This window comes from Coffea arabica, chromosome 5c (genome assembly GCF_036785885.1).
Source record: "Coffea arabica cultivar ET-39 chromosome 5c, Coffea Arabica ET-39 HiFi, whole genome shotgun sequence".
In the NCBI taxonomy this organism is placed as follows: Eukaryota; Viridiplantae; Streptophyta; class Magnoliopsida; order Gentianales; family Rubiaceae; genus Coffea; species Coffea arabica.
Genome location: NC_092319.1, coordinates 46,567,781 through 46,589,121, shown reverse-complemented (window position 1 = coordinate 46,589,121; position 21,341 = coordinate 46,567,781). Strand labels below are relative to the sequence as shown.

At 37.3% G+C, this 21,341-nt stretch overlaps 2 protein-coding genes across 8 annotated transcripts; both read left to right on the top strand.

Moving 5' to 3' along the window:
• Positions 1-5,375: 5,375 nt before the first annotated feature.
• LOC113689845 (probable serine/threonine-protein kinase At1g54610) lies at positions 5,376-12,073 on the top strand. The gene is made up of 8 exons (XM_027207638.2): positions 5,376-6,505; positions 8,291-8,575; positions 8,861-9,178; positions 9,533-9,760; positions 10,469-10,569; positions 10,744-10,858; positions 10,950-11,423; positions 11,581-12,073. Exons 1-8 carry the CDS (start codon positions 6,092-6,094, stop codon positions 11,785-11,787), a joined length of 2,142 nt encoding a protein of 713 aa, XP_027063439.1. The 5' UTR covers positions 5,376-6,091; the 3' UTR covers positions 11,788-12,073.
• Positions 12,074-13,557: 1,484 nt separating this feature from the next.
• LOC113688838 (protein SPA1-RELATED 4) lies at positions 13,558-21,341 on the top strand. Of its 7 annotated transcripts, none has more exons than XM_072051304.1 (9): positions 13,558-13,813; positions 13,897-14,007; positions 15,382-16,415; positions 16,553-16,710; positions 17,370-18,309; positions 18,405-18,551; positions 18,686-18,997; positions 20,242-20,301; positions 20,763-21,341. In XM_072051304.1, the coding sequence occupies exons 3-9, from the start codon at positions 15,582-15,584 to the stop codon at positions 20,952-20,954; spliced, it is 2,643 nt and encodes an 880-aa protein (XP_071907405.1). In that variant the 5' UTR covers positions 13,558-13,813; positions 13,897-14,007; positions 15,382-15,581; the 3' UTR covers positions 20,955-21,341. The 7 variants fall into 7 exon arrangements, with proteins under 7 accessions (XP_071907405.1, XP_071907408.1, XP_071907406.1 ...); XM_072051305.1 differs by lacking the exons at positions 13,558-13,813; positions 13,897-14,007 and adding exons at positions 14,671-15,087; positions 20,483-20,624 and having other exon boundaries at positions 20,763-20,929; XM_072051306.1 differs by lacking the exons at positions 13,558-13,813; positions 13,897-14,007 and adding exons at positions 14,671-15,087; positions 20,483-20,680 and having other exon boundaries at positions 20,824-20,929.

The window sequence follows — 21,341 nt, the reverse complement described above, 5'->3', positions numbered from 1 at the left end:
CTGCTTCTGTATTTTTAGAAAGCGTGGTCTAATCTATGTTTTCACCCTTGTTATATTCTCGAAGCTTTATTGTAACCTCCCAAAGTCAGTCAAGGACACAAAAATGGTCCAGTAGAATGTGTATCTTATCTTTGATGTATATATATATATATACATATATTTGTTCTTGGCAAACATTTTCCAGTAGAATGTAATATGGCTGCGGCGACACAATTGGAAAACTAGAAAAAACACTACTAGCGTACTGGTGCTCTCGTAAACTGACTAAATACAGTAGTAATAGTTCAAGCAGGTGCTTGCAGTACTACTAGCATTCAATAGTTTTCCAACACAACGTCGAGAATGCTCAATGCACCTTTTTTCCCGCATTGGACTTTAGTTTCGATAAATGTCCTTTCGTTGGGATAAATCAGGTTGTGAGTCTAAACATAATACTAGAGGGGAGTGCCCGCGCATCGCAGGGGTGTTTGATACTTGTAATTAAAGAAAATTTTTTATTAAACAAATAATAGTATATTTTGAAAAAAAAAAATAGTCATCAAATGTTAATAATAGTACATTCTAATCGCAACACACACTTGTCCACTTTATTTTATCAATGCTTTTACAATTTTATCATTTCTAAAAGACGCGTACAGATGTCAAATGAAAATCACTCAAGAAAATATATAAGTTGTTTCGGACAAAGGAATACCCTTCAATGGCTAGTTATAGCAACGTGTTGATGTTTCTTTGTGTTAATTGCACGACAAAAACACATTTCAATTAAATGTGTCTATAACACCGTTTCAGTAATTATACCAACACATAAGTTTATATAGGTTGTACTCGATGCAAAAAACAGTTACAAAATAAATATATTTCAGAAATACCCAAATGTCTTCATAAATCAAAACTTTAAATGTACCAAAATGATAATATTTTGGTAAATATATCTAAACATATGATATCCTCAATTGTACCAAAAGTTTTTAAACAATAACAAAAAATATTCCATATTTCCAAAAAAAAATCCTATCCATGCGGTTGAAATTCAAATCTCCCTTCAACCACAACTCATTCTTATATTGTACGAGGATACACGTGTGTTTTTACAGGTACCCTCCGAGTCATGGCACCTCAAAATCACATAAGAATATTAGAAATAAAAGTCCAGCATTGCATTTGAAGCTAAACGAATGGCAAAAATTAATGCTTCTATCACGGGATCAAAGCATTTCCAGGCCTCAACCGCAATTCTAATTCCTTATCCGATACAACAGCAGGCTGACTAGATTATCGAGTCCGATCGCCATCAAACAGCGGATGAAGGTCCTATTTGTTTTCCATTATTTTATCATCTGGAAAAATTTTGCATGGTCATTAATTGTTCGCCTTTTATTTGGAGAATAATCTGTCCTCAATGAAATTATTTGTATGTTCCTTTTTGCGAAATATAGAATAAGAAAGAGGTTCGAAATTACTTTCCAATATCAGTCATGTAAACAAAAAAACGTATGTATATATATATACACATATCATTAGTTTTATGACATTAATTACCATCAGATCAGATAGTCGATTTCTATATGATTGATCTTGCAGAAAATGTGATCAAACACCAAACAAAAAAATCCAAAACGGAAGAGAGAGAGAGAGAGAGAGAGAGAGGGCTCTGCTCCGCTTAAAAAGGTAATAGCATTCCATTGTTGCCCGGGCTACTAATTCGTTCACCGAACGATATTTATGAGGGTCTAACTATATTTACCTCCCCTAAGGTTTATCCAAATTATGAATCAATCCTCAAGGTTTCACCAAATCACATCTACCTCCCTTGTCACTAACTCCGTTAATACCCTATTGACAGAAATTATAAAATGACAATATTTCCCTTAATCTAAATGCATCGAAGGTTAAAAAAAATAAAAATAAAATTCTTAGATCCATTATTCAGTAAAGTTTATGCAAAAGAAAAAATAATGAAGGTGTCAACTACTATTAATCTTTCTCGTGAATGTTTGGAAATCAAATAACACAATTTCAATTGCAAATAAGTGAAAAAATGCACAAAGTTTTTTTCCCCAAGGATTAGAAATCCCAAACAAGTGAAAAATGTAGATGCTTCCCCTTTGGCGTCAGTTCAAGATTTGAGAGTGAAGGAAAGGAAGAAGAAAATCTCTTTGTTAATAGTTTGAATTGATAGGGAAAATCTTCAAAAAAGAAAAAAAGAAAAATAGATATTCCATCATAAATCTCTTCATTTTTCACGAGTACTATCCTTCTTATATACTTCACCAAGTTCACCATAACCAAGCAAGCCACCATCTCTTTCTTCCTCTTTCCTCACTATTTCTCTATTGTCTTCACATGAAATTAAAGCTGCATGAATAGTACATCAAACTGGATTTGCTCAAAACTTGATATCCCATGACTTAATGTATCAACCTCTATTGGCAATTTACTCTTGGGTGTCAAAATTGATAGGTCTATACATGTTTTTGGTTAATTTTACTTTTTCGAGATTTCTATTGACAGTTTACTTTCTTTTGTTCATGTTTGTGGTTGATGTTTATTTTTTATTTTGTATTTTTCCTTGAACCTTCGCTTTATTCTATCGGAATTGTTCAATCACTATATTTTCAAATTGATGGATATGACAAACTGTTCCATGCAAGTTGTAGTATCTTTTAGGCGCTCTTGTTCCAAATTTGATTGAAAACTAAAGAAAAAATGGTGTTTGTTGGCAGTTTTGAGTTATATGTGAAAAATGGTATCAATATCGGTTTGAAGCAATTGTAAATTTGCAATGTCTCCAACGCTTTTTGGGGTGATGATAGATTTTCAATATAAAAACAAAATGGAAAGAGGAAGAAAAAGGGGAACAATACAACATTGACGGGCAAAATTAGGAATTCAGTTGCATTTTTCTGCTGGCTTGCCTGGTGATGAGTGGTCGAACATTAATTGACTAACCGGAAGGCTCTACTTGTTATGGATCATTGAGTTTGGTGGACCGTTTTGTAATTTTATCAAACTCTAAGGATTGATTTGTCGTTTGGATAAATCTCAAGGGAGGTAAATGTAATTAACCCTATTTAGGGACGAGTCCATATCAATAAAGCTAAGAATAAAAATACAGCATCAACCTTTCTATTCTGCTATTATTACTAGCAAAGTAGCACTACTTTCTTCTTCATGCAGAAACAGTGACCGAACTAATGTTCAATGCACGCGCCTACAGCATGCATTTGCCTACCTTGTACGTAGTTCTTTTTCTCTGTCTCTCTCTCTCTCGGTTTCGTAAAACAATTCTCATAATTTAAAAAAACTCTCACATAAAAAATCAAATCACTAATAATGTGATATATATATATATATGAGAAAAAAAGATTGAAAAAAATGCGTTTTGTGAATAATATATATTTTCAAATAATAACCCTTTCCAAATGAATATCTTTTGACTGGTTGTCACTGCTAAAAATCACTAGAGTGAAGAATTTTATTTGATGCAACAAAGATAAAACAGCATAAATGGTGTTAAAAAAAAAAATTTTTTTTTTTGAGTCGTAAATCTAGATGAGAGGGCTCGAGTCAACCAGACTGGGGTAGCTCTGGAGCAGCAGCGCAGAACGTGGAGCCCAACAAATAATAAATTGGCTAATCAATTCCAATCGATTGGTCTTCGACCGGTGGAGTGGTCCGGCCCCGGGGACGTGAATTTTGCCGGCAGTGTTCAACCACATGCCTGGCCAGGGAATAGACGAGGCATTTTTAGTTGAAACGATTAATAATAAATCTTCTTCATTCCATTCCATTAATTTTTAGTTAAATCACTCGAAGAAATTACTTATCCCGAGATTCACCTCACTAGTGATTTTCCACTGCGTTCTTTTTTCTTTTTTCAATATTAATAATTATAGAGAAAACATGCATGAGAATTAACTCCGCCGGTGATTCTCCTTTCAAACCGCCAAATTTGCTCATAGGTTTATGAAATGCCAAATGTCTCTATCTGACAGAGTTTACAGCAGTTAAGTATACAAAACAGCGAGCACTCTTCTAAACAAGTGACCATACGATGAGAGATCTTTCTTCCTGCTATCTCTCCATTCTCCTTCCTGTTTTGATACAAGTACAACTGGTGGTGATGATGATGATTCTCACTTTGACATCTCCGTTAACCAAATCTGACGTCTTTCCTATGGCTGGATTTCCTAATGTCTGCTTACTTTTCTTTTTTGCATGTTTTGGAATTTAGAAAAATTTATCACATTTTCTACACTTTCCAATACGAGTCCTGCAATGCCCCTCATGATTTTGATTTTGCAAGAAACTATTTTTGACACATTATTCAGAATGACTCCACTCATAAAGAACGACTTTGATTTTAAATCAGACATTTTTAAAACGATAAATATACATGTAAAATTTTTCAAAATGAAGGACCTTGTTTGGATTGCTGTTTTTCGTCGAAAAATTACGTCGTTTTCCGTGATCACATTTCCCTATTACCTTTTTCCCTCACATACATCAAATCGCTACAGTAATTTTTCCATGAAAAATGACGAAAAAAACAATCCAAACGGGATAGTTTGTTTTTAATATAGAATTTTTCATTCAAAATAGTCATTACTAACTATTGATATAATTATCACTAATTTTCAATAACTCTTAAAATTTTGTGCTTACGAGTGAAAAAGATGTGGAGACAGATGCCAGGGCTTTAAAAAATATATAAATTATCACTTTCTTTTTAAGGTAACTTTCATTTCCTATACATCACTTTCTCGCAATTAGTGTTGTTAATCGAATCGAGTATTTACCTATCGAGCTTGGTTCGACTCAAGTTTAACTCGAGTCAAGCTCGAACTCGCTTGATTAGGCGGACGAGCTTTGAAAAATATTTGGACTCGACTCGCCAAATAGGACATGTGACTCGAATTCGAGTTCGAACTCAACTTGTTTATTACAAACGAGTCGAGCTTGTATGAATCTACAATTTTCAATTTTTATATTTTTAAATTATGAAATGACATATATACCATTTGTTATCGAGTCTAATCAAGCTACTCGAATAACAGACGAGTCGAACTTACTCGACTTGTTAATTAAACGAACATATTTCGAGTTCGAACTTGACTCGTTTACCACAATTAACGAGTCAAACTCGAGTCTCGTCGAGTCGAGCTAAACCAAGCTTTCAAGCAACAGCTTTACTTGCAGTTTACCTTCACGTAACTTTCTTGATGTTTCTTCCCTTCCCATATGAAATTATTGGGGAAAAAAAAGGGAAGTGTATTGTAAAAGGAGCAGCATAACTGCCAGCATTATGGTACAATCATGGATTAGTGCACGCCATAAAACACAACCAATCACACACAACGCTGCGCGTGGTTGTAGTGAGACCTGGGAAGAAGAATGTCGCCAATGGAACCCATCACGACTACTGCTAGCTCTCTCTCCGTCTGTCTCTCTCTCTCTCATCTTTCTCCTTTCCCTGAAAGGTTTAATAAAAAGCTGCCTCGGCCGTCAGAAATATATAAATTCTCACTATTATAACAGTAACAGACACACATTTGTACCACAAATATTTTTAACTCCCTCACAAATTACTACAGTACTACTCTACTAATCTGTTTTCTCTCCCCCCTTCACTCTGTACATTCCAGTTACTACTGCACAATACAATTGCCCTAGATCCACCCTTACTTTTCCCCTTACCAAACTCTCCATACTCCTTTTCTGTATTGCAATTTCACTTAATTTCTGCTACACTCGCCAGATATCAATTTGAAGGTACTTTGAGCTGAGCCCATTTCAGTTTTCTTGCAAAATTGACTGATTTTTATGGTTGTTATGTTATATAAGCCGAATGGCATGTTTTTTGGTTAGTTTCTGACTTGGGTTTTATGAGAAATATCGGTGATGCGTGTGACAGACTTAGTTTGAGTTGAAATTTCCGATAAAGTTGGTTTCTTGGGGTGATTCTGGATTTTGAAGGAGACAATGGAAGAAGAGGAGTTAATGTGGGTGGGTATTGGTGTATTTGGTGCAAAGATGTGATTTGGGAGGTAGGTTCTTTTTGTGGGTTTGTGTATTTTTAGGGAGTGAAATGGGGTGTGCCTGCTGTAAGCCCTCTGCCATTGAGGATAGTAGGGAGAGTCCAAGGGAGAGGCTATCCAGTAAGACATCTTCAGATTTGAGAGTCCCGAGGGCAGTTTCTTCCAGAAGAGAAGAAGGGTATAGAGTGAAAGATCGGCTGGAGAATAATGAAGGGAGGGTAGTTTTGATTGACAAGCAAATTAATGGTTCAGCCAGGTTGCATGGTGAGAATATTGAGAGGAAAAGGGAGAAGACTGAGTATATTGTTACAGCCTCTGGCCATCCTGGAGTGGGCAGAATGCCAAGAGCTACAGAAGGGGAGCAGGTTGCTGCTGGTTGGCCACCCTGGTTAGCTGCTGTGGCTGGTGAAGCTATCAGAGGATGGGTGCCTAGGCGTGCTGATTCTTTTGAGAAGTTGGATAAAGTACGCTTCTTTGTTGCACCAAGTTTTGGGATTATCCAGTAATATGGTTTGAGAAATGAGTAAATCAGTTGCATTTAATCTTTGCATGTCTTTTATTTGTTATTTCGCTTGCTATAAGTCAGTGTTGATAGAAGTTAAAATCCAATTTGGCTATATCAGATTGAGTGCTTATTAGTTTGATAACAGAGTAATTTACACCGTCATATGAACAGATAATAAGATGGTTATTGATCCAGCCGCTTAAAATTCAGAATCAGATGGCCCATCTCCAGCTTTAACCCTAACAGAGTAATAGACCTGCTTGGTAACAAGCTTATCATTTTCCATGCCTTGTTCCTTTATACTAAGGAACAAAGTAGTCTGATGTGTGTCTATACTACGTTGCCCTCTTAAAAATGCTCATGCTTCCTAGACAGGTGTAGCTTGCAAAAAATTCTCCAAATTTTGAAGTGATTAGCCTAAACCAGGGTTTGTACTTACCAGGCAATAAAAAATTTGACTTTGATGGGTGCTATGAGAAATTGGTATGTTCACAATTTAAAAAAGTGCTAATTCTACTCATAGCAGTTGTGAATTGCTTTTGCTGACCAAATAGTTTGTATTTTCTTGAAATGGCTGAATGTGCATAATGTTCCTGACAATTTATCTGCTCTCCCCTGGCGTCGAATCATTTAATTTTTCCGGCGGCTACTTGCTATAAGACCCCCATTCATTCATTGCTTTCTCTGCATCAATGAGCATGTGATATTGTTCAAATATGTACTTCACTTTCTTCTTATATTCTGTTCTTTACTATATTTGTGGTCTAGTTTAGGCCACATAGCTTTTACTTTTCGTTAACAAATTTTGACCCTAGGAATTAATATATCTTATTTGACCGAATCTGGAATTGTGATTTTGTTGAGTTAAATTTTATTTTGGTGTCCCATGGCAAGACACATTCTTAGGTGCATGAACAATCGATATTAAAATAGGTTATCTTCTTTTTGCATAGTTCTGTCTCCAACACTTCACCTGGTCCTTGTGTGTGGCATTTATAGTTACTGGACTTTAGACATGGAAATCATACTTTATAGTTAGTGCTCTATCAAGTTGTCTTTTGTGAAATTGCTGTAAGAACTTAAAGAGCAGCATAAGCATAATCTATCAAAACAAATTGGTAGATTTGGCAATGATTTAGATCATTGTAGAAAATTAAGAATCTGAAGGAAAGAAGTGACTGACTAATGACAGAAAGATAAACGTAAAAAAGAAGGCTGAAATGTAGTAGATCATTCCTTTTTTATATTTGCCATTGGCAAGCTTTAAGATTCTTACCTTTTGACTGTACCTTTGATTAAAAAGTTGTCTTTCTTCAGTTTTAACTGACAAATCTTAAGGACTGCCAATTTATTGGAAACATTTGTTTTGGAAGTTTGGTTAATCTTTTAGTACAAGACAAGTGAAATAATGGCCCATCTGCTAGGTGTATATGCTTGCTGACATAAGCTGCAGATTATCTCATAATCTTTACACTGTGAAGATGATATTACCTCTTTATTTTTACCTTAAGTTCAAGCATTTATTGATTCTACTGTTGCTGCACTTATCCCATCAAAAGGAAACAAGAGAAATAGAAGAGGGAAAAATATCTACTGATACTGAATTTTGCTAAATTGAGTAAGCTGCAGTCCCTTTATATACTAAAATGAATATCTTAAAAATTGGGATCTATCCCTCTTCTTTTGTGTTAGTCAGTGATACTAATTGGTAGTCTGGATATTGATTGTTTTTCTATTTATGTAGATTGGCCAGGGAACTTATAGCAATGTTTATCGTGCTCGAGATCTTGATCAAGGCAAGATTGTGGCTTTGAAGAAGGTAAGGTTTGACAATCTGGAGCCTGAGAGTGTTCGTTTCATGGCTAGGGAAATTCACATTCTTCGCAGGCTTGATCATCCTAATATAATCAAGTTGGAAGGTCTAGTTACATCCCGGATGTCTTGCAGCTTGTACCTTGTTTTTGAGTACATGGAGCATGACCTAGCGGGTCTTGCATCACACCCAGGGCTAAAATTCACTGAACCACAGGTATTGACATTGAGCTTCAAATTGTGACTCAAAATCTTCTCTTATATTGTAGCATTGCTATTTTATTTTTCCCCTATCTTGATAAATAATTGTTACTCTTATTCAGATCTTCCGATATAGTAACGGCATCTTTTTACATCTGAATGAGACATATCTGTGCTATATGAGCACTAGACAAGGGAATGACATAAGGGTCATCATAATTCCCAAGTAAAACTGCACATTATTCTGTTTGCTCCACTTGGATGCTTGGGATAATATAGTGTCTGGTTTATATATTTTTAGGTTAAGTGTTACATGCAGCAGCTTCTACGTGGGCTCGATCACTGTCACAGGCATGGTGTTCTGCATCGAGATATAAAGGGTTCCAATCTTTTAATTGACAATAATGGCATACTGAAAATAGCTGACTTTGGTCTGGCAAGTTTCTTTGATCCTCATCAGAGCCAGCCCTTGACAAGCCGTGTTGTGACTCTCTGGTACCGGCCACCTGAACTTCTACTTGGGGCTACTTATTATGGCTCTGCTGTGGATTTGTGGAGTACTGGTTGTATTCTTGCTGAACTTTATGCTGGCAAGCCTATCATGCCCGGACGAACAGAGGTATGTTAATTTGTTATTCTGCTTATGCCTAATATATAGGACCAATATCCAGATATGAAACAAGCCCCTTTGGAAATAGGGTATAGAGTTCTCTTTTGTGAGCATTGGTTCTCTCTCCCTCACTGCAAAACAAGAAAAAAAGAAAGGTGGAATGTTTATATTCTCATATAAAAGAAGCTTTATGAGAAAACTAAATGACAAGTTGCTCTCTTGAACCAATCTGTTAGTGAAATTGACAATAGTTAGTCATAAAATTTTGTATTTTTAACCTTTTAACTTGTGTTTTCATCTTATGGTTTTTGCCTTGGCCCCTCCTGGGCATATTTGAGCAGATATTTGCTTCAATCCTTGTAGGTTGAGCAGTTACACAAAATCTTCAAGCTTTGCGGTTCACCCTCTGAGGAGTACTGGAGAAAGTCGAAGTTACCTCATGCAACTATTTTTAAGCCCCAGCAACCTTATAAACGTTGTGTTGCAGATACATTTAAAGACTTTCCTGCACCAGCATTAGCTTTAATGGAGGTTCTACTATCTATAGATCCTGCTGATCGTGGATCCGCATCTTCTGCTCTCCAGAGTGAGGTATGAAGCTTTTTACAAACTATTGATGCAAGGTTGCCCTCTCTTTCCAGCAAAGACTGAAAGAGAAGAGAGCATGGAAGATCAATGAAGGACCTCGGGAAAACCAGAAACTTCTAATTAACAACTTAAAGGAGGTTAATAGGAGATTATAGGAATTAACTGTAAATGTTATGGAGCTTTGTAGAATTCCTCGCCAGCGCTCAATGTAGAATAATAATACCATTGAGTAACAGCAAGACCTGCAACATGGTGTTATTTGCATATTAAAGTTTGAAAGTGTGTTGATTATTTGCATATGATCTCCATCTCTGCTCATGTTTTTGCAAGTTTTGGTTAAAAAAAAAACAGCACATCTACGTATTTTCTCCAAAAAAAAGGCCCACTGAAGGCTTGGCTATCTACTATCCCAATAAATTCTATTTCTCGTTTCTCAATCCTATCAATTGGATGAAATTTAGTATCATAACTTACTGTTATGAACCATGTTATGCATTTTTATATGTAATTCACTGAATGCGTCCAATGGAATCCATGATATTACTTCATTATACTGTGTACCCATTCCATCAGTAATAGTTATGATAGATTTCATGGACTTGCATCAACAATTCCATCACCAATTCATTAGCTTATAATGACTTGTCAAAGAAATTTCCAAATATTTAATTGTTGAAATTTTTGCTTAACCTGTCTAATTTGGTTTTGCAGTTCTTCATAACAAAACCACTTCCTTGTGATCCTTCGAGCTTGCCAAAGTATCCTCCCAGTAAAGAGTTTGATGCGAAAGTTCGGGATGAAGAAGCTAGAAGGTAAATTGAACGATTAAGATCAATTAATATTGTATTTTTATGTTATTAATATCAATGCTGAATTTTGAGTTTTTATTAGCACAAAGTGCCATGCTGTCTTGTTTATGCTTTAACAAATTTCTAAATGGTGAAAGTGGTGACTCAGTAGCTAACTTTGTTTTATGTTGTATACAGACATGCGGCAGCAGGAAGCAAGGGTCACAGGTATGATCAAGAACGGAAAGGGACAAGAGAATCTCGTGCTGTTCCAGCACCTGATGCCAATGCTGAATTAGTCCTTTCAATGCAGGTAACAACTGTTGTAATGTTTTTAAAGGAGGACCTCCTGCATTTTCTGTAAGGGCAAGCCCAAAATTTATGTGGTGAATTTCTGAACCCAGAAAAGACAAGGTCAGTCCAATTCCAAGAGCAGAAGTGAGATGTTCAACTCTCATCAGGAAGAAGTTGCTTCTGGTTTTCCAATTGACCCACCTAGACCATCCCAGGCTGTTGATGAAGCAAGCAATGATCCCCAGGGCAATCTCCATAAGAGGGGTTCCCATTCTGGCCCACTGGTACACCGGGCTGCCTGGGCAAAAGCTGGAAAGAATATGGAAGATGCTCCAAAGATTTCAAATGGAGCTGACTTGTCTGCAATGTCTGGTTTAGTTGCTGCAAGGAGGAGTGTGCTCTCTGAGGAACGCAGTGAGAAGTCTGGTCCTTCTCAGCAGGAAGTTCCCAAACTTATTGCAAGATTTCCCGGATCTTTCAAGGAGACATCGAATTCCTCAATGAAGCAAGATCAAAAGAATCAAGTGGTCACAGGATCTTATCAAAATGAGGATGGAAGAACCAGCAACAATGATCCTGTTCTGGTAAGAACTCTGCTGACATGATAGTTTTTAATTGCCACTATCGCATCCTTTATCGTCATAAAATGCGGAACCTCTAATTTGTTAGCGCTGTTCATATATAAAGTTCTTGATGTTGATGTATTCATGTGCTCAAGACTTACTTGCTTTCTCTATTTAGATTGGGTACGGGTCAAAGGGCAATAAAATCCACTATTCAGGACCGATAATAGTACCATCAGGCAAAATGGACCAGATGATGAAAGATCATGATCGGCAAGTTCAAGAAGCTGTAAGACGAGCACGCTTGGACAAGGCAAAATTACGAAAATCTCAGGCTGATGGAAACCAGTTATCAATTAATTCACTATTTGTTTCTGGCCGATGAGTTGTTATTAGGCAAACTATACTGCAAAAAGGAAGGGAAGAGGCCACTATCTGTTGTACAATTGAGATATTTTGGCTAAGTGGGAGGAGCTGTATAGGGGTAGTTCCACGAATATGGCTGGGGGCCGTTGTTTGGCCGGCCAGATGTAGAAGAATTAAATAGGAAATGTTGTAGTTCCCTCACTCCTGCTTAAGCTGTCATAAGCATTTTATTGTAGCTCAACAAAGTCTGCATGCGAATGGTATCGGCCATTTTTATAGAGCTTGATTGTCAGTTTTAAATTGAACTTTCTGGCTTGTAGCCCAGAATTTTCCAAGATGCTCGGATGTGAATATTGCAGGAAGCATATGCATTAATACAGCAGACTTATTGGGGGCAAACATGCAGCTTCCACAAAGGTGAATTTGCTCGTTTGGCTGGTCCAAAATCTGAATTGAGTTCTGCTGGTAATACAAACTGAAATAGATAATTTGGGTTGTAGTAGTCCTTGCTACGATGCCAAGTTGAATCTGCTACCTGAGACGAAAGGAAAGCCTTTTCTTGCCAAATTTGCAAGTGTTGTTCACTTCATCTACAATGGCTTCCATAATTTCAGTCTGGTATTCCATAAAACTGCATATTTAGGCCTTGCTTGGATTGCAACTTTCGGTCAGAAAATTACGTTGTTTTTCGTGATCACATTTCCCTATCACCTTTTTCCCTCACATACATCAAATCGCTACAGTAATTTTTTCGTGAAAAATGACGAAAAATGCAATCCAAACACAAACTTAGACTGTTCCAGGCGTGAATCCCAAGTTCAGAATCAACCACCTGATCAGAGGGCAAAGCTCCCACTTAGTGCAACACAAGAATTATACATAGAATCCCGCCAAGATCGGACCCAAATTCCAACTTTAGCTGTTTTTAGCATGCCCTTTCCTATTTTGGGCAATAGTTTACAAGTCGCACCCCACATCTTTGATAAAAGTACCAAAGTTTCCCATTTTTTATTTTTCTGGTCCTTGGAAGGTTGCAATCATCTAGTAAGGTCTGTGTATCTATCAGTCCCTAACACAAAATCTCTTTAGCCTCCTCCTCTCCTGTAATTTAGGATAAATAGGTTATACAATAGTTGTCGTCTCCGAAAAAAAAAAGAAAAATTGCAATCGTCATCTTGACTGGCAAGCAAGATGACATTTGAGATTCTATGAAGTATACAATCTTATTCCATGTTAAACTTCCTGGCAAGTTGATATTTTCTATAATATTATGTAGATCAGTTTATTAAATCAATATTGAAGCACTTTTTATGAATACGGGAGATAGAAAATATGATTGAAAAATATTTAAAAAAAAAAAAAAAAAGAGATTGAAAAACGTAATCTAATGAGTTTTTTTTTTTCCCATATAATTTGCTAACCCGAACACAAGTACTAATGCTAACAAACTCGGATCCTAAAACCGAATGGCTTTCATTATTCAAGGTTCAAACCTACTTGCCAATACTTTATTTTAAACTCATTTATCTATACTTATTAGTACCATTTTCTTAGCCCCGGGCGTTTCACAAGCAAGGAAAGGTCCAAGAAGAGCTTCGTGTTTTTTTCCTTGCGTTTCCTTATCTGGTAAACTTCGAAAGCAGCATTTTGAAAACCCCAACCCAAAAAAAAAACTAATTAATTACTCAGAAGACTACGTGCAGTTCCTGCGACCACGTCTTAGTTAGTAGTATTAATCTCCATGTAATCACGTTTCTCAACTACCAACAATAAATAATAATCAACCCCCATTCAAATATTAATCATATTAAAAAAGCTGCTCATTTCCGCCGCCCTCTACTCCGCCTCTCTCCGCCGCCGAACCACATATCCCACGCTACAAACAAACAAAGGAGAAACTTCACAAGCTCCACGATATTAGAGTAAATACAATATTAAACGACAAAAAATCGAAGCATTACACGGTCTGAACTCTGAACTTCCAGCCTCGGTTACGAGCTCCAATGCTGTAGCGTTCGTGCTTTGAGCTCATAATTTCACCTGCGGTTAGTTTTCTTCAACCTAAAACCTAGCTTTTTTTTTTCCTTTAAAAAAAAAAAAAACTTAAAGTTTCGATTTCTATGAACAGTTACGAAAAGGCGATTGTGCGCTTTTTTTGAGTTACCGAGAATTAACTCGGTTGTTTAGGTAAAAGAAGCAAAAAAGGAACCTTCGTGACGACGGGTTTACAGGCGTAAAGGTTCGTTGCACTGCTCCTTTTTCTTTTAATAGTACGTTTTCCAATTCAATGTAATCATTTGCTCTCTAATTACTAGTAGTATTATACCTGTGTTTGCATAATCACATATTGTTAGAATAGATGTGACGTTTCAGCTTAATTTCGTTCTCAGTTTGAACTTTAATGGTGATGAACAGGAGGGGATTAGCTTTAATGGGATTGTTAAATTACTTAATTCAGTTCGAGAAAAGATATGATTATGGTATACTCCTGCTATTAGTTTATAATAAAAAAATGGGTTCATCAGTCAAATGGTTTAACTTATTAGTACAGGAGGACTTAATGAGAATCGGTCATTGGAAATTGGAGATACCTCAGGGACTGTTCTGCTCGCATCTTGAGTAGGAGTAATTCTCTATCTTTTACTACTACTTTAATTAATAAGAATCCATTTCAGACGACGCTAGGTCCGCATTCCACAAGGAGTGTTCTGTGAATTTACACTATTACCCCCCTTTCCCATTTCTCGGAGTTTGAGGATGCGAATCAGCCACGTATACGTGATGAAACTGAATCAGGAGTCAGTGGCATTGCAGATAACAAGTGGCCCCTAGGATTTCCAAAACAAAGAATAAACCAACGGACAACCAAATATATATATATATATTGGGAGTACTGTACAATTTTAATGAAAATACGGACATTTCATGGCAATGTCAATAGGTCAAGTACATCCTCAACCCGCAGGGCCTGAATTTTGTGTGAGAGAGGATTTTCTCTCTCTCTCTCTTTTTTTTTTTTCCCCGGGAGGGTGGTGTTAAATATTTCATACGTGGGTTTCCTTTTTTTTCCCACCTTCTTTTTTCTTTATTCTTTCCTTTTTGTTTTTGTTTGTTTGCTCTTGCAGTAGTGTTGGAGAGGAAAATACCTCTGTATTTTGTGAGGCTGTGGTGCTTCCTTTGGAAAAAGCACACCTGTTTTGTTTTTGTTAAAAGTTTCTAGTGTGTGGTTCGAGTTCTTTCGTTTGCTATAGCTTCATCTCAAACTCAACAAGCTCCGCGCAGCTTCTACCTTTCAGACTTTCCTTTTGGTGATAAACTGGTAGCTTGCTTTATCTCCATCTCTCTCTCTCTCTCTCTCTATGTGTGTACGTCTGTGTATGTATGTACTTATGTTGTTGTGTTGGTAAACAAGATTTTGAATGCATAATCATACTGCATGGTCACTACTTCTGGGCCGTATGAAATTTTCTTTCTAGCCTTTTTTTCTTCTGAATAGCGTTAATGGGATTTTCTTCTACGGGTTTTGTTTGTTGATGGAGTTTCACTTTCTTTAATGTGGAAAGTTCAAAGTTTGGTGCTTTATGCTCATTTCTACATCTCTTAACGTTCGCAGGAAGGTTTTGGTGTGGTAAAGTGATCACTGAGGTTTAGGGCAAATAAAAGGTTTTGGTGGTTTCTGTGGTTAAGATGTGTTTTTGATTCGAAAATGGCTGTGGTGGAAGTTAAAGAATGTGTTGAAGGTCAAAGATTTCTTCCTTTTCTTTGGCTCGGGTTTGTGTTTCTTGGGCTTCACCCTAGTAGAGGTGGAGAATAATGGAAGGGTCATCTGAATCTGGCTGGCAGAGGTCAGATAGCTCTAGGGGTTTAAATTCTTCTTCGGTTTTGGAGGGGAATCTTCGACTTGTTCGTGCCAACACTATCAGGTCCTCAGGAGATACGTCGTCTGAGTTTGGGTTTAGACCAGGAAGAAAAGTGAGGGAGAGAATTGTGCTACCTCATATAACTAACCAGTTTAAAACCTATACAGGGGGCTTCGAGGAGGGAGTAGCTCTGGACCCAGTTGTTCGTGCCATAGAATGTAATGATATCAGTCTGAGACAGTGGTTGGACAACCCAGAAAGAACTGTTGATGCTCTTGAATGCTTACACATATTTACTCAAATTGTAGATATAGTTAACCTGGCTCATTCTCAGGGAATAATCCTCCATAATGTGCGGCCCTCATGCTTTGTCATGTCCTCACTTAACCGTGTGTCTTTCATTGAATCTGCTTCTTGCTCGGATTCGGGTTCAGATTCGTTTGAGGAAGGAACAAACAGCCAGACGGCTGAGTTTAAAGGTGCGTCTTCGCCTTTGCCTTCAGACTTGCCCCAACGAGGAAGTCAGCTAGCTACTGAAACCTTGCAACTTGAGATGAATCCCCTAAATGCATCTCGAATAGTATCTGAAACAAGTTGCATTAGGTCAAGCGCCAGACAGGCTGAGGTTGCACCAAATGATGACCAGACGGAAGAAAGGAAGCATTCCTTCCCAATGAAACATATATTGTTGATGGAAACCAATTGGTACAATTGTCCAGAAGAAGTTTCTGGTGGCCCCAGTTCCAGTGCTTCAGACATTTATCGACTGGGGGTTCTTCTCTTTGAGGTTAGTATCAGTTACCGAGATCCTGAAATGACGACTTACTGTAAATCATGGTCTCCTCAGTTCAGTGTTGTATCGAATAATAAATAAGCTTGTGTTTTACCTCTTTCCTCTCTGATAAATATTTTGCTGATGAACAGTTGTTCTGCACATTTAGCTCGGTGGAAGAGAAAAGTGCAACTATGTCTAGTCTGAGACATCGTGTTCTCCCTCCTCAGTTGCTTTTGAAGTGGCCTAAAGAAGCATCATTTTGCCTATGGTTGTTGCATCCTGAGCCAAGTAGTCGGCCAAAAATGGGGTGGGATTTACTGCACTTTTACCATTTCAACTTCACCTGTTCCAAAGATGTTTTTGTTCTCTGCTGGTTGAAGTTATCCGCCATAATAGCCAACTTCTAAAAAGGATATATATGGATACTCTTAGTATGTTGTGTTCTATAGTGCTAATGGACTCGTCATACAAAAATCTGCTTTTTCAGAAACCCTAGCACATGTCATATTGGGTTTCCTGGAAGAGTGTGAAGCCAATTATGGCTTCTGGACTTGAAACGTACCTTTAATCTCTCACTAAAATTTTTGTGATGTATTGCAGTAGTTTGTTTTTTCCTTCTGTTGCATTTTGCTGCTTTGGATGTGTATTAGTCCTCAGACATTGCCAAAAGATTTAGAGAAAGGAGAGGGACAGGCCACTAGCATAAATTTATGGTCTGACTGATGCTTAAGCTTGTAATTCAGAAGTGCATGAGCACTACTGTTACCACTTAGTCTCAGGCTATTTCTACACTAGTAACTAAGATTTTAAGGCTACCATCAAGACTTGAGATGCTACCTCTCCTGGCTTTTATTGCAAAGTACATCCCTTGGTTGTCTTTGTGCCTTTGTATGGGTTCTCCCCAACATTTTATGCTTTCAATAATTGGTTATTGGTCTCGTTTCCATACTCAATCACATGATGCAGGGAGTTGTTGCAAAGCGAATTTCTAAATGAACCAAGAGACAACATTGAGGAACGTGAGGCAGCAATAGAACTTCGAGAAAAAATAGATGAACAAGAGCTGTTGCTGGAATTTTTGTTACTATTAAAGCAAAGGAAACAGGATGCAGCAGATCACTTGCATGAAATGGTGTCCTTTTTGACTTCTGATATCGAAGAAGTCACAAAATTGCAAACTGCCCTTAGGATAAAAGGAGGCACAAGCATAGACCTGGTGAAGGATTCAGCTTCAGGGCCCCCTTCATCCAATACAGTAGATGAGGGTGATTCTGGTAGCTCAGGGTCGAGAAAACGATGCAGGCCTGGGCTTTATACCCATAATGCGGAGGAACTTGATGATCCTGTTCCAGAAAACCAAGCAACTATTCTTTCTAAGAGTTCCCGACTCATGAAAAACTTTAGAAAATTGGAGTCAGCTTACTTTTTAACTAGGCGGCGGGCTCTCAAACCATCTGGAAAAGTATATGCCAGAAGTTCTCCAATTAGTAGTGATGCAAGAGGATCAGTTGTAGCGACAGAAAGAAGTTCTCTCAGTAAGTTGTCATCAAAAGAACAATATAATGAGGATAGACAAAGTGGATGGATAAATTCATTTCTTGAGGGTCTGTGCAAGTATTTGTCATTTAGCAAGTTAAAGGTGAAGGCAGACTTGAAGCAGGGAGATCTTTTAAATTCTTCCAACCTTGTATGCTCCCTGAGTTTTGATCGTGATGGAGAGTTTTTTGCAACTGCTGGTGTGAATAAGAAGATCAAAGTCTTTGAATATAATTCGATTCTAAACAAAGACCGTGATATCCATTATCCTGTTGTTGAAATGGCTAGCAGATCAAAGCTAAGCAGTATATGTTGGAATGGATATATTAAGAGCCAGATTGCTTCCAGTAACTTTGAAGGTGTGGTTCAGGTAAATCAATAGACTTGAACTCTTGTCCACTTTTTTTTTTTTTTTAAGAATAAGAAAAAATTAAAAATTGGCTCGTCTCCTTGAGATATTTTCAGGTATGGGACGTTACAAGAAGTCAAATCTTTATGGAAATGAGCGAGCATGAGAGCCGTGTCTGGTCCGTTGACTACTCAGTAGCTGATCCAACATTGCTGGCTAGCGGGAGTGATGATGGTTCTGTTAAGCTCTGGAATATCAATCAGGCAATTCTATTTTTGCACTTGGTGGATGTCAGCTTTGAAACTAAACGTACTACAGTCATCTAATTGTTATTGCTGTATAGGCTGGGTTCTTGATGTGTAATAAGTTGTTTTTCTTACATGGGTTGCTACTGCAGGGAGTAAGCATCGGTACCATTAAGACAAAGGCAAATGTCTGTTGTGTTCAGTTTCCATTTGAATCCAGTCGTCGCCTTGCATTTGGATCAGCAGACCATAAGATATACTATTATGATCTACGCAATTCTAAGATGCCTCTCTGCACGTTGATTGGACACAACAAGACTGTGAGCTATGTTAAGTTCGTAGATTCGACAACACTTGTGTCTGCATCTACAGATAACACATTGAAGCTCTGGGACTTGTCAATGTGCACAGCTCGGGTTCTTGATTGTCCCCTTCAGTCATTCACCGGGCACTTGAATGTGAAGGTAGAGCTTTTTGTTTTATTGCTTGATATTGTGTATCATTTTAGAAATTGTAGCTTGGTCTTTTAGTCAGGATGTTGAGTAAGTTGGGGACAGTTAAAGGTTAATTCTGACGATTGAATACCACTATGCTGTCTTTGTATTGAGTTTTTCCATTTTGTTTAGTAAAGTGGCCCTACAGAAATATCATGACTTAGTGTCTGCTATATCATTTCAATTCATTTGGTATTCTCATTGAAATTGATATATAACTAAAATTGTATGGTATCAAGTATGATAAGGTCAGGCAAATGTGTTAACAAATTTAGTTTTGCTATCATTGATAATTGATCTTTATTTAAAGCTAGTTTGGGAGTTCAGGATAGAAAAGAAAAGAAGAGAAAGGTTAAGTTATGAGAGAAAAGAAATGATAAGAAAAGAAGAGAGGAGATTTTAATGTTGTTTGGGAGTTTGTGTAAAGAAAGGAGATGATTTTGGACGCATTGGTCAATAAATATTCCATTCAATAGCTTCTCAAGGATAGAATGGGCAATTTAAAAATTTTTTTGTAGCCTTTCCGTAGCTTTCCTTCGCTTTCTGGCCGATTTGGGATGGAAAATTTTTTTTAACTGTAGCAGATCTTCTTCCTTCCAAATCAGCTGGATTCTTTTCCTTTCTGTTCCACTAAAACTCTCAAACGTGGGAAATACCTACTTTTTTCTTCCCTTCGTTTCTTTTCCGCTCAGATCTCATCTCCCAAACTAGGCAGTAGGGTTACAAACAGGACATTCTTTTCAGTTCTTTCAATTTTCAGCTCATCTAAGCAGTGGAATTACTATAATGCATACAAGTTCTTTTTCATTATACTTTCCAAGGCCCGTTGAGATGATTAGTTCATTGTGAGAGGCAAAATACATATAGCTTTTGTATTCAGTATCTTTTTTTCCAACTATATTGAGAAAATAAAGTCTGGATGAGGTTTTGGGAGTGGTCTTTATCAGCAATTGATGTTATTTGGAATGAAATTATTAAAAATAAGCAAAGAAAATAAGGTTGTTAGAAAAGAGAGGAAGAATGTGCATATGCATTGCTCCTAGCCTCCTAACACACACACCCCCCCCCTCCTTCTGTTCTCCCTCTAGTTTTAATATTCATTGATTCATTTTGTTGCATATGCATCTTGATCATTAAGTTGAGGTAAAACCCAAATTCTGCTTATAGAAACATCTATGGTTTTCATCCTTAATGTGGATACATCTTTGTTGCAGAACTTTGTTGGCCTATCTGTATCTGATGGTTACATTGCAACGGGATCAGAGACAAATGAGGTATCCCATGCTTTGCACAGCAGTTTACACGATCTAATTTTGATTTCTGCTGTAGTTATGTATGATTGTCCTTGGTTTTTCTTCCTTAAACTCTGCATTGCACTGAAAGTTTCTCTGCTTTGTATGCTACTAAATGCCTCAAGAATGTCTAGTCATAATTACCTTTTTCTGGTCTTGGAAGGGTGGGTTCACATTTACTTTGTTCCTGAAAAGTCAGTTTGAGTTCACATCTGTTGCCAGCACTTCCCCCTTCACAGCTCTATGTGATGATTACGAAAGGTCGAATTACTGCGGTGGAGTCACCCTCGTTTGTTACATCCCATGTTTGTTCTGTCATATTCCTCCAGTCCCTCACAAAATCTTTTAAGCCAATTTACTGGTATGTTATATGGTACAGCAGTGAATGATCACCTGTTCAGTGATTGGTAAATGTAGTTTTGTCTTTGGTTTTCTGGTTACAGGTTTTTGTATACCACAAAGCTCTTCCCATGCCTGCGTTGTCATATAAATTTAACATCACAGATCCGCTTTCGGGTGATGAAGTGGACGACAGTGCACAGTTTATCTCCTCTGTGTGTTGGCGTGGTCAGTCATCCTCCACCTTAGTTGCTGCTAACTCCACGGGAAATATCAAGTTGTTGGAGATGGTTTGAGCTAAGTCTTAAAGAATGAATTCCAAAAAAAAAAAAAAAAAAAAAGGAGAGAGAAAATGGAATACGGCATCAGCGGAAACACAGATTAAAAGAGTGGCTTATACCCAAGGAGCATTTTATCGAGGCCTGCTCCACTGAAGGTTGAAGTCACTAGGAACATCAACAGCAGCCTGCAAAACAAATTTTTGCCTTTTAGTAGAATAGCGGATGGTTAACTGGAGCACTGAGATTCGTCATTGTTCAAGTGTACTGTAGATAAGAAATAGAAAGAGGAGCCCGAAGGGAAAGATAAAACGCTGATTTTTCTATGTATATTCTTGTAATTTTTAGAATTGCAATCATTGATATAGAATATACTACTATATATGTATTATGATATTGACTCAA